This window comes from Mustela erminea, chromosome 13, assembly GCF_009829155.1.
Source record: "Mustela erminea isolate mMusErm1 chromosome 13, mMusErm1.Pri, whole genome shotgun sequence".
NCBI lineage: Eukaryota > Metazoa > Chordata > Mammalia > Carnivora > Mustelidae > Mustela > Mustela erminea.
This window is the reverse complement of record NC_045626.1, coordinates 14,075,403-14,088,470: the sequence shown is the minus strand read 5'-3', so window position 1 is coordinate 14,088,470 and position 13,068 is coordinate 14,075,403. Positions and strand designations below refer to the sequence as shown.

At 35.1% G+C, this 13,068-nt stretch overlaps 1 protein-coding gene across 9 annotated transcripts in view; it reads right to left on the bottom strand.

The window, feature by feature from the left end:
* PIGN (phosphatidylinositol glycan anchor biosynthesis class N) overlaps positions 1-13,068 on the bottom strand; it is a 103,039-nt gene that overhangs the window by 33,212 nt on the left and 56,759 nt on the right. For 8 of the 9 annotated variants that reach the window (XR_004278361.1, XR_004278362.1, XM_032311611.1 and 5 more), the window contains 4 exons: positions 12,803-12,894; positions 9,603-9,711; positions 7,201-7,309; positions 59-161 (listed from right to left, as the gene is read on the bottom strand). Coding sequence is in view for 7 of the 9 variants with exons in the window: in XM_032311611.1 (XP_032167502.1) it covers positions 59-161; positions 7,201-7,309; positions 9,603-9,711; positions 12,803-12,894 (413 nt within the window). In the remaining 2 variants the exon portion in view is untranslated. The remainder of the gene's footprint in view (positions 1-58; positions 162-7,200; positions 7,310-9,602; positions 9,712-12,802; positions 12,895-13,068) is intronic. The other variant, XM_032311616.1, reaches the window with a different exon arrangement.

Here is a 13,068-nt window from a genome sequence, read left to right as displayed (position 1 = left end):
AATGTCAAGATCATTTAAAGCTTGCTACTAAAAATTAAAATTTAAAAACAGTTCATACCCTGTGCTTAGCAGCAGGTAGGCTGACATGGAGGAAAGAAGGATGCTGAACAGTCGCTCAAAGAGACTTGTCGGACTCAGCAGTGGTAGGACAAAGGAAGAGGCTGCAGTGAAACAAAGCAGGGCTGTGTCAGTACAACAAACACAATGTACATGAGTTTAGAAGTACCAATTCTACTGTCATTTATAGAATTTATTGTTTCTGTGACCTCTTAAATGGGCTATACTTATCCTAATAATTTTTGTAAGAAATTTGAAACTTCACGTTTCCTAAAAAATATCTTACTTATTTGAGAGACAGAGCGAGCGAGCGAGTGAGCACGCGTGCACAAGTGTGTGCATGTATGCGGAGGAGTTGAGGGGGTGGTGCTGGGAAGGAGGGCCAGAGGGGAGAGGGACAAGCAGATTCCTGGCTAAACGCAGAGCCCTATAACACGGGGGTTGATCCCACAACTCCAAGATCATGACTTGAGTGAACATCAAGAGTCAGGGGCCTAACCAAATGAGCTACCAAGGTACCCCTGAAACTTTGCATTTTTTACACTTGATCTTAGCCAAAAGACCTAGAAGCGATGAAACTTCACATTTTTAATTAGAATTACATTTCATTATTTTTACCATATTTTGGCTCAGATCTTCTCAATTTTATTTAGCCTTGCTCACTAAATGAGTAATTTGTTATTTGCTGATATAAATAATAAAAAATATAATACAACATGTTGCTCAAGATTTAGCAAATTTCTCTTAATTAGGCATATAGCTAAAAGGCAACTTATTCCCCAGAAATTGATTTTTCCTAACCTCCTTCTCCTGCTCCCAAGTTTTCCCACTGCAAAGTATATGCATTGAGAGTGGTAGCATGCCACTCAGGAAACAAAAAATAAAAGAGGATTTCCCCACATGAGAGTTGTAATAAGAATAATGAAGTAATCTTCCCCTATAGGACAAGAAAGCAAGTATTTCAGTAGGAGGGCAGCAAACATTAACTCCCCATTTCTATTTTGGGAAGGAAATATGCCTAAGTTCCTCATCATCCTAGTCAGGCAGAAAACATGCCTGGAGTTAAACACTCCAGAGTATGGAGACAGACAACTTGGGATAAAATCCTGGGTGATTCATTATTAACTTTTTAACCATGGGACAAGTTTATTAATCCATCTAAGCAGTATTCCTATCTGTCAAGTAGTGAGGATACAAATAAATTGTTGTGAGGTTTAAATAGAATTTCACCTGTAAAATGCTCCCTGAGCATAGTGCGAGGTGCTTAATAACTCTGAGCTGCTACTATTATTACTAACCAACATTTACTAATAAGTTAAATTTAAAGACAAACCCCTTCAAAGTCAAGTCACTGCAGTATGTAAGACTGAAAGTTATATCAATAGTCCCCTAGATAAATAGCTTCTGATCTTTTTCAGATGTGTAGTTTCGATACTGTTATCCTCACCTGATACATATTTTAACAGAAAAAAAGCAACATTTTAATATTTATTATAAAAGCCAATTCAAATGAGATCTCTTCTGTAAAATATAATACATTATAATAAAATGTGTCTTAGGGGTTTATATAGAGAATGCAAGGACAGTTCAATACTTGTAACTCAGTAATATCAACAGGCCATATTAATAGGTCTAAAAAGAAAAATCACATTATCTCTACAGATGATGAAAAAGCCTTTCACAAAATTCAACACCCATGCACTCCTAATAAGAACTCTAAATAAAACAAAAATGCATGTACTTTCTTTAACATGACAAATATATGTACCTCAATCCTAAAGCCAGCATCTACCTTAATGGGGAAACTCCAGAGGCATTCCCATTAAGGTCAAGGGGAAAAAAAAAATCACCGCAGTTCACTATCTCCACTTATTTAACATTGTTCTGGAGATACTACCAAATACAAATGAACTAAAGGAAACAATTAGATGACTAGGAACTGAAAAGGGGGGAAATATACATCTAATTTGTAAATGGCATGATAGTATATTTGGAAAATCCTAGAGAGTCAATGATAAACCTAACTCAAAAAATGAAAGAATTCAGTAAAAAAAAAAAAAAAAAACAATAAAAAATTAACATGTAAAATCAGTAGCAACTTATCTCAATAATAATTAGAATCTAAAATGAGTGAGAAAAGTCCATTTACAATAGCAAAAAAGCAGATAAAACACTTAGCAATATACTTAACAAGAAATATGTAAGGCCTCTATGAAGAAAACAATAAAGACTTCTCTTAGAGGCACAGAAGTGGATTGGAGCAAGTGGAAAGACATCCCTTGTTCTTGGTTAGAATGTCTCAACATTACTCATGATTAAGATATGTCTTCCCAAAGTTAACTGACATATTTAATATGATCTCAATAAAATTTCCAGTAGGCTTTTTTTGAAGTTTGAGCAAGTAGATCCTAAAGTTCAGACTTTATTGAAATATACTATGAAGTCTGTAATAAAACAGTATATTATTGGCACATTAATAGACATAATTAGAATAGTACAGAAAGTCTAGAAATAGGCCAGTGTATAGTATGACATAGAAGTGTTATCTCAAGTCACTGGGGCAAATTAAGTAGTAATGATACTGGATGGCTATTTGGAAAAAAATTAAATGAAATCCTTTCCTTAAACCATATATTTAGAATAATTAACTCTAAATATATCAAGGATTGAAATGTAAAATGTCAAAGGATGCAAGTATAAGAAGGAAATATGAGTGAATTCCTCCATAACCTAGATTTCAAGGAAAGGCTTTCTAATTGTCTAAAAATTCAGATGCATTAAAAAAAAGACTGATTACACAAAAATAAAAATCATTTGTAGGCAAAAGACGTCATAAGCACAGTCAAAAGGTAAGTGACAAACTGGGAAAAATTTTTGTTACATATATCATAGGTAAAGGACCAATACCCCTAATTTATAAAGAGCTTTTAAAAATGAAAGCAAAGGACCAAAAATTCTATAGAAAAAAAAGGAAAAAAGATGAATAGATAATTCCCGAGAGAGAGATAAAAATGGCTCTTAAGCATGAGGAATGATGTTTGACTTCACTCATAATAAGAAAAATGCAAATTAAAAACACAGAGATACCATTTCTCAAAACAAGATTGACATAACTTTGTTGACTGGAATAAATTCAAAAGACTTTGGTGAGGCTATGGGGAAACAGGCATTCTTCCTATATTTTTGGCAAAAATGAGAAATGGTACACCTCTGGAGGGGAACTTAGTAATATCTGAAAGTACTACATGTGCATTTACCCTTTGCACCGTAATACAACGTCTAGGAATTTATCCTGAAAACACACCTCTAACAATATAAACTATGCATATGATCAAGGTTATATGTTGCAGGATTATTTGTAGTCAAAAAAAAAATTATCTACCTAAACATGAAAGCATAGAATAAACGAACAATGGAATACACACACAATGGAAAACTAAATAGCTGCAAAAAGGAATAAAGAGCTCTAGGGTGTCTGGGTGGCTCAGTGGGTTAAAGCCCCTGCCTTCAACTCAGGTCATCCCAGGGTCCTGGGATCGAGCCCTGCATCGGGCTCTCTGCTCAGCAGGGAGCCTGCTTCCTCCTCTCTCTCTCTGCCTGCCTCTCCGCCTACTTGTGATCTCTGTCAAATAAATAAATAAAATCTAAAAAAAAAAAAAAAGAAGAAGAGCAGCTCTAAGAATTGATATGAAGTGATTACCAAGAGGTATTAAGTGAAAGATGCAAAGTACAAAAGAGGATACATAAAATGCTCCCCCTTTTATATAACAAAGGAGGAAAAATAAGAAAACATACTTATGTCTAACTATCAGTGCAAAGAGAAACACATAAAGGATAACCAGAAAGCAATGAAGGTCATAGCCCATGAAGGATGAGGGGTACAGGAGAATGGGGTGAAAGTACCACAGGCAGCACTTCTTTGAGTATAACTTTTTGTATAATTTTTATGTTTGGAAGCGTGTGACTATCCTACATACACAAAGAATTACATAAAAAAGAACAGGAAAGGGGCGCCTGGGTGGCTCAGTGGGTTAAGCCTCTGCCTTCAGTTCAGGTCATGATCCCAGGGTCGTGGGATCAAGCCCCGCATCGGGCTCTCTGCTCAGCAGGGAGCCTGCCTCCACCTCTCTCTCTGCCTGCCTCTCTGCCTACTTGTGATCTCTGTCAAAAAAAAAAAAAAAAGAAAAAAAAAAAAAAGAAAAAAAAGAACAGGAAAGAAAAAAATATACCAAAATAGCAAACTGAAACAAACAAACCTTGTTGTATTTCAAATAAATATCATGATCGCAGGGAACAAAATGGAGGAAGGGATGGAGGGAGGCAGGCAGGCAAATCCAAATAAATATGGACACGATATTTAACCATGAACACTTGGTCTTGGGCAAGGTGAAGTGTGGGGGCAGAGTGAGAATTACAAACAAATCTCAAATAATATTGTTTGTTTCTTGCGATGGTATGAGTGAAACACTCCTGAAACTGCTTTGATGTACTATAGGACTGAACCAATGAGTACACATGTTGATGTTGTTGGGAGCCAGGGTTGGTTATCTTCATGGGAGGAACATATAAATATGGAATGGGGGAAGGCAAGGAAGAACTGATAGAAATATAGGTATCAGTGTGAACTTATGATTCCTGAAATATGTATAGGTATGTGTATATGCATGTTAATGTGCATATATGTGTGTGTTAATGTGTGCATAAGGATCTATATGTAAGAGAAGTTTTATGTATATGGAAGCATGTACTTCTTAGTTCTGTCCATTGAAAAGCAAAGAAGCAAAGATACCCCAGTTATGATGGGTACATACAGCACTCAGATCTTGGTGTCTAATACCATTCACCCAATAAAAACAGCTATGTTTCCTCAGAGAAATAACTGATTCTAGAGCTTGGAAAGTGTGGATATAAAGCAAACCTTATAAGGTAAACATCTTCTTAATGCCAGAAAATAAGAAAGTGCTCAAAAAAATTAAGGGAGGGTGGGTGTCTATTTACAAGCTAGCTCGAAGGTGCCATCTCTAGCCAAGTCTGGGACAATTTGGGCACCAAAGTATCAACAGTAATGAGTTATAAATCTTTGAAAAAAATAGGTGCTCATGTGACCACAATAATAAATAGATAAATGAATGAATGAATGAATCAATGAATAAATAGGAAAGAAGTGAAAATTCATAGAGAATGCTGAGAACCTTTAATAAATGCCGTAGGAGTCACTTTGTAGAGATCATGACAAAGACTGGATCAGGAAAGATTTACGAATGGATGCTATACCTGGGGGGAAATTCTGATGAGGATATTTGCTGGTCTTAGAGTGTGTCCCCACTGACAACTTATGTACAGTGAAAACACTGGGCAACACCTTGATAGGGTGATGGAAATTAACATCAACAATGAGGGACAGATAGAGATCATGCGCCTCCAAATGTGACCCGAGGAAGGGCACAGCATCACTTATATAGTATTCTGACCAATAATGCATAACCTCAATTTAATTACAAGAAAACAGGAGACAAATTCAAACTGAGTAACAGTCTATTGCGGGGTGGGAGTTGCAGTTGGGTTATATTCTTCAAAAATGTCAATGTCATAAAAGACAAAGAAAGAAAAAATGCCATGGTTATTGCTAGGTCAACTGAAAAATTAATATAAGGATGGCAGAATAAATAAAAATACTGAATATGGTATCTAAAAAATGTTACCCATACCCACATATTCATAAATACAGATGAGGGACAAGCACATGAAGTGGAGGAGGCTTTCTGTAATTCTGGTAAATGTTCTTTTTTTTTTTTTAAACCTTTTTGGAAGTTTTAAAATGTTTAAAAATGAGATATAGTGAAATGCACACAAGTTGTGTTTTCTTTGCTTTTCTTCACTGTAGTTTATCCCTAGGTAGGTAAGAATACTAAGGAAGTGAGCCAGGCTGCCCTAGAAAGGAATGAGCAATGGCTACATTGCTACTACGAATATGGAACCTCCTATCTGCCGTATATTGTTTATCCACTGGTGTGTGTTGTATATGACTGCATTCGTGAAGTTATGCACTATGACAGAAAGACTTCCCTTTAAATACCACAGTTCCCATTCATAGTTTCTGTTTTTTTCTGAGGATTTAAAAACTAATATGTCATGTGAGAGAGATCATTACTAATAGTCACCTCACTGAAAATATTACCCACCCCTTCCATGCAGTATATAAGTTCCAGGCAGGGATTTGATCTACATTTATTATTCTCAGGGAACAGAGGAGTGCAGTGCCAGAACACAGGACAAACTGAACACGGTTTGTTTTTAAATCAAGGAGGGTCATCAATATTGTTCACGCAAAATATAAATGATATAAATGATATAAATGATAATCTTATTAAATCAAGAAATTTAATGGGAAGGCCTGCAGAACAGCCTCCATCATTTTTAAGATAAAGTTCCATCCGAAGACTTTTTCTTTTTTAATTATGAACAACAAAATTCATTAAAAAAAAAACAACAACAAACCCAGAGGGGTTAAACTTCATGTTACATTATCCATAGGCACCACAAAATGTCTTTTTTTTTTTTAAAGGAAAAACCTAGATTCAAGCTTGCCCGTCTTGTCTTCTAGTTGGAAGGAAAACTGTAAGTCCTTAAATTACTTCTGTTTCCTTCACATGTGTATTTCAGGATCCTTACGTAAAGGTACTATAGGGGAATGTCTTTTGAAACATTTAACTGGCCTTATAAAAGGTGTAATGTGTTGGGAGGTGACTAATCAATGTTATTTTCAGCAAGGGAAATGCAGGTAAAACTAAACTGTTTCCTAGTGCCTGTGTAAGAATGGAGAATTTATGAATTGACAGGAAATTTCAGCATAAGAATCTCTCCTCTTCGGGAATCCCTTAGGGTTTTATCAAATGTGAATAAATATAGCCTTATTATCAGGTAAATAATATTCTATCAAGTAATTCTTATTAATACATGAATGGTCACAGAAGTTCTAATTTTCTTTGTCAAATCCCAGCACGAGAAATCATAGTTGGTTATTATTATTTTCATTCAACAAAATTATTTCTTTCAGTAACAATAATACAGATGTAAATGGACAATTTGAAGATATGACTTGATATAATAACATTAACTCATCTGATTTGACTGCCCTCTTACCTAATGTTATCCAGCTAATGATCTGGTTGAAAAGAGGCAGTCCTTGTTTCTTGAGCAAACTGTCATGCGTCGTATACACAACATACATGGACAGCACAATGCTCAGCATCTGAAAGTAAATACAAAACACACCAGTAGAAGAGAAGGTAGTGAAAGACTAATTTATATATAAAAAGAACCCTTAGAAAATTGCTTGAACAACAGGAATCTAACCCCAAAGCTACTGAAATTGGACCAGGTCACCGTCTCACTACCAAGGCTATAGGATAGAGCTCTGGTAGTAAGCAAAGGCCCTCCTTTATAAGGACAAAATAAGGCATTTTACATTTTCAAGAGTAGTCTGATATACGTGATCACACCATATCTACTTAGAAATACTCATTATTAATGTTGAAGATTTCTTAACTCATGAAAATGCAGACGGGGCCATATGGTTGAGTGCCCTCTACCTGTGGCTCTCACCCAGTCATATCCACCGACTCAACACGTATTTGGGGTCTGAATGTTCACCTGGTACTGGGAACACAAGGAACACAATATTCTTCAGAGAATATATATAAATGTGGAGAACTGGTAAACTATGGCTTGTAGGCTGGTGGCCCGTTCCTAGAAATAATGTTTTCTTGAAACTTAGTCACTTACGTGTAATCTACATTCATTCATTCATGTGTAGTCTACAGCTCCGCATACGCTACAGTGGTAGAGCTGAAAATTTACAACAGACTCCATATGACCCACAGGTGAAAATATTTATAATCTGGCGCTCTAGAAAATTATTTGCCAACCCCTGAACTAATGGGTTATTTGCTATTTTTAAGAAATGACATAACTGGCTATAAATAAAGTATTATCTTCTAGAGATCAGATTAGCAACCTCATCACCAACCCTTGAGGTACCTTTAATTTCTCCTATATTTTCAGTGAATTCAGAAAAAAAATTGAAAAAAGAATTTTAGAAAAAATATTATTGATAAAGCTATGACACAATCCTAGAATCCTTTTAATTGCAAGACACATTCTCATGTCAGAGATGTTAATATGTCAAAAGATATTTATCTTGGAATCACCAAAAATATGCTATACAATATAGCAATTAATTCAAATTAATAAAGTTAATGTAAAAACAAATTTCATAACAGATTTGCCAACTCAGGGGTATTTCCAGCAAAGACTGTAAGAATTTTAACATACTTGCTCCTATAGAGTGGGATCCAGAAACATTCACTTCTGCCAAAGTAGTCATAATTATAGGTGAATTCCATCAAAACTACCTATGGGCTTTAGTGTAAAGCCAGTCAGTGTACCATTTAAAATGAAATATACATTCCTTTGTTTTGACAGAACACTTGACAAAATATTTCTTCTCATTTTATATGTTCTCTGTTGTTCTTCTAGAATAAAATAACATCTTTTAAGTGTTGTTATACTTTTATTTTAGAGTGTTTTTGGCATTACTTTCTATTACCCCAGCTTTGTTTGGAGGAAATTTTTTGAGAAGACTCCTGTAAGTTTTCTTTTGTCAGTGGTTCTGGATGTGTTCTTTTATTTATTTATTTATTTATTTTTGTTTAAAAAAACCAAACAAGTAGTTTCCATGCTCACAACTCTGTATTATCTCTACAGTTTAAAAACAAACAGACTGAAGCTATATTACTGAAAATCGCACATCTAGTATGCAATGTAACTGGGAATTGACCTGATTTTGAAACCTCAAGTTCAAAGTGCTTTTCACCACACCAAAGCCAGCAACCAAGGTGACGTCTACTTTCCTTGGCACATCATCTAAAGTATTAAAATGGCTATTTTTTATATACACATACTCAGAGGCTGCTCTCACGTCAAAGATGACCCTTCCCCTGGCTCAAGAGCGCAATACAAAATCTCAGACCAAAGGAGGCTGCTTACAGCTCAGCTTTTTGGTCAACATGGATGCCTCTTATATCTCCCTAACCTCTGCTCTCTTGGCATCTTTGGGCTACCTCCTGCTGACCTTTTGGCTATTTCATACCTCTTAGAGAATATATTTCCATGTAATATCTTAAACAGAGAACTTTCTTTTCAGCTGGCAGGCACCGAGCAATGTAAATATGATGGCATCTTAAGAACAATATCATTAAGGGGTGCCTGGGTGGCTCAGTGGGTTAAAGCCTCTGCCTTCGGCTCAGGTCAGGATCCCAGGGTCCTGGGATCGAGCCCCACATCGGACTCTCTGCTCAGCAGGGAGTCTGCTTCCTCCTCTCTCTCTGCCTGCCTCTCTGCCTACTTCTGACCTCTGTCAAATAAATAAATAAAAATCTTAAATAAAAAAATAAAAAAATAAAAGAACAATATCATTAAATACAACCATAAGATCCATTTGGTCTATCATTAGTATAACATGGTGTTGAAAACCTGTAACTCACCTGAACTAGATGTAACAGCAGCTCTTCATTTATAAAATGATCTTTTCTTTTTAAGAGAGATGTTAGAACACACAGGGATAGCAGGAGAACCAGCAAGCCGGCACCCATTCTGTTTTAAAACACAATTCACAATTTTAATTTTTCTTACGATAGTTACTGGAACACATAGTATATAAACATGTCAGATATTTACTCTAATGTAGATCCTATCAGTCATTTGGTTTTATCAAGATGAAGGAGCAAAATAGATATGTTGGTATAACAGGAATAAAAATCACAGGATGAAGATGCAGTAAGGGATGCCTGGGTGGCTCAGATGGTTAAGTATCTCCCTTTAGCTCAGGTTATGATCCCAGAGTCCTGGGATTGAGTCCTGCATTGGGCTCCTTGCTCAGTGGGGAACCTGCTTCTCTCTCTGTCTGCCCCTCCCTCTGCTTGTGCTCTCTCCCTCTGACAAATAAACAAACAAACAAAAAAACTCAAAAAAAAAAAAAAGATGCAGTAGGGATGGGGTTATTTTTCATTTCTCACAATTTTTTAGTTATCTTTACCTTATTTCTTTGACTTTTTGAACTTCTAAAATTTTTAATCTGTTGATTATTTTGATTTTTTAAACTTTTATACATACCAGTTACCATAATTCTTAGCCTGACTTGGATAAATTTACAGAAAACAACATAAAAAATAGTTATATGAATATATCATCAGTATCTACAACATAAACTTTCTGACTATGAGCACTAATTCACACAAAAAGGATCAACATTTCTATTCCCTACTATTGTTGGGAGGACAACATGTTTCCTTCTAGCATTGATCTTGGTACTTTCCTCAGCTGCTTGGGGCTAAAGGAAGGGCAGAACGAGGATCACAAAGGCAGCATGCAGGTGAGGCATCTGTACAGTAAAGAAACAATAAGTTACACTTTTTTTTTTTTTTTTAAAGAGAGGGAGGGAGGAGGGTGCGGAGGAGCAGAAGTAGAGGGACAGAGAGAATATTTAGCAGGTTCCGCACCCAGTCTGCAGCTGGACGTGGGCTGGCTTGATCTCACAACCTGAGACCTGAACCTCAAGACCTGAGCTAAAAACAAGACGCAGATGCTTAACAGCCTGAGTCACCCAGTGCCCAGATAAATTACGCTTTTTCAAGAACACCAGGTATGGTATGGTTCCTGAAGCTGAAGGACACTGACACCAAGGAAATGGGATACTAATATTAAACTATATTTCTCGCCTCCTAAAAATCTGAGTAACATAGGACAACCGAAATAAGGTTAAGGACACAGTCTGGAAGCAGGCAATACAAAAACTAAGAGAAAAGGAGTTAGTTGAAGAGAAATAAGAAAGAGCAAAAAGCAGGGCTAAAAATGAATGCAAAACAGGAATTCCTAGGAAAATATTTGCTTGTTTTTGTTTTGATTCTTTTACGGGGAAAAAGTAATTACACATTCAACATGGATTACCATTAAAACTTATGAAAATAGCCATCTATAATCAAGATTCTTTGTTTGCTTTTCCTTTTAAAAAAATAATTTGGTATTTTAATTCACTGGAAAATATGTTTTTATTTTAGAGACTTAAGTAAGAGTTATTGTTATTTTTTATATTTTATTTTTCCTTTAATTTTATCCTTAAATGTTTCACATATCTGTCTTGGTAAGTTTCTAAAGAAGGGAGGTGATGTGAAAGATCAAATGGTGAGTAGAAATTTCTCCATGAACCAGGAGTCAAAGTAAAGAAGTTGCAAATAAAGCTACTAAAATACCAGCACAAACTTAAATCACTGTGGAATTTAAATTAAGAAGCATAGAGGGAAAAACATAATTTTTAAAAATACAAATTAGATTTCTCATGTTTTAACACATTTGCATCTTGAAATCATCTTTAGCAAAATATGCAAGTGGCAAATTTCTATGGAGACTATTCATATAATCTCTTCTCCTTTTAGTATATAAATTCTGCTTAACTATGCCAACACTGCTTGAGTAGGACAGAAAGGCAGACTGACCAAAGTGGGGAAACGGGCTTTATAAAAAGACAATAGGAGAGCTCACATAGAAATACGAAGCAAAAAATAAATGAAAATACTTGAATTCATCTTCTTACATACTATTATAGTTTATGACAGATGCAAAATGTTTTTACTTAGTAACACTAATAAATTATGACTTAAGAAGTATGGTCTTAGAATTCAATACAATTATTTTGGGCTTTACTAATAAATGGATTTTCTGGAATAATTCCTGACTTATTCCATATTAGCGATTCACAGAAATGAGATATGTGTGTTCACTGATAAATATCATATAAATAACATAACAACAAAAAATTAACATACACTTAAAAAAATCATTTAAAAAATATTCTTCCTTCAGCTAAAAAAGATCTACCCTCATCAATTAAAGATTAGGTTAAAATGTTTAAAAAGTTGCTTATAAAGAGTTCAAAACAAAGTAGCAAAGATAATTGCATGATTAGAAAATGAAAGGAAATGTTACATGAAATACAGATCATTTAGCTTGTCAAGCACACACAGGCACAGGCACATACACACAGAACCAGTGGATTTCTTGATAATAATTTAAAAGCAAAGGTAATCAATTATTTTAGAGATGTATTTGGGATATATTGAGAAGAAATAAGTGTGATGGCAGCATGCATGTATACAGAATTTTCTAACAGTTTAAGTGGTTAGATATGGTAAAGTTGTCAATTGTCAAGGTACAGAGCTTCCTCCCCTAGAGATCATTACATGTGGATTAGAAAAGGAGACAATTTCATTATTCTAAGACATATAAAGTGTGGACGTGCTCAAAGGCAAAGATGAAGATTTCATCAATGGATATTTTCACTTTTGGCAAACAGAACATTTTTGGCAAACAGAACATTTTTTCATATGAAACCTTTTACTGATTCCTCAATATACAAAAGCTTCTAGACTTTTTTTTAATTTGGCATTTTAAATTATCAGTGTTTGGTCCAATTTCATTTTTTTTGAAGGCCCAGAAGCATCTCCAAGGAGACTTAATGCTCCCCAGAGCCCGAGCCAAAATCTCTGACTAATTATTTGATATTAGTATTTTAACTTTTGTTCATTAGTTTATTTTGAAACTCATGACCAAGATTAGGTTCAGATTTCACGGTGTGGATTGAGAAAAACAATTATGTTGAAAAGAAAATAAGTTAAAATATTGTCCATACACTAGAAAGATATCTGGCTTTCGTCCTACAACAGGCATCAGTGGGAACACTGCCAGGAGCAAAGAGAAGAAAATCCAACTCAGTGAGATGCTCTAAAATAAATAAAAAAATTATCTTTAGACAAGTATGGTAAAGAAAAGTGTCTTTAGTGTTTCACAGGCTATATGACTGTGAAGACTACATGCAAAACCTTAGAGCTGTTTAAACTGTAAAACAGTTCCTCTGGGTGGCAGATGTGTCATGTGATAGGTACCGTATTAGGTATA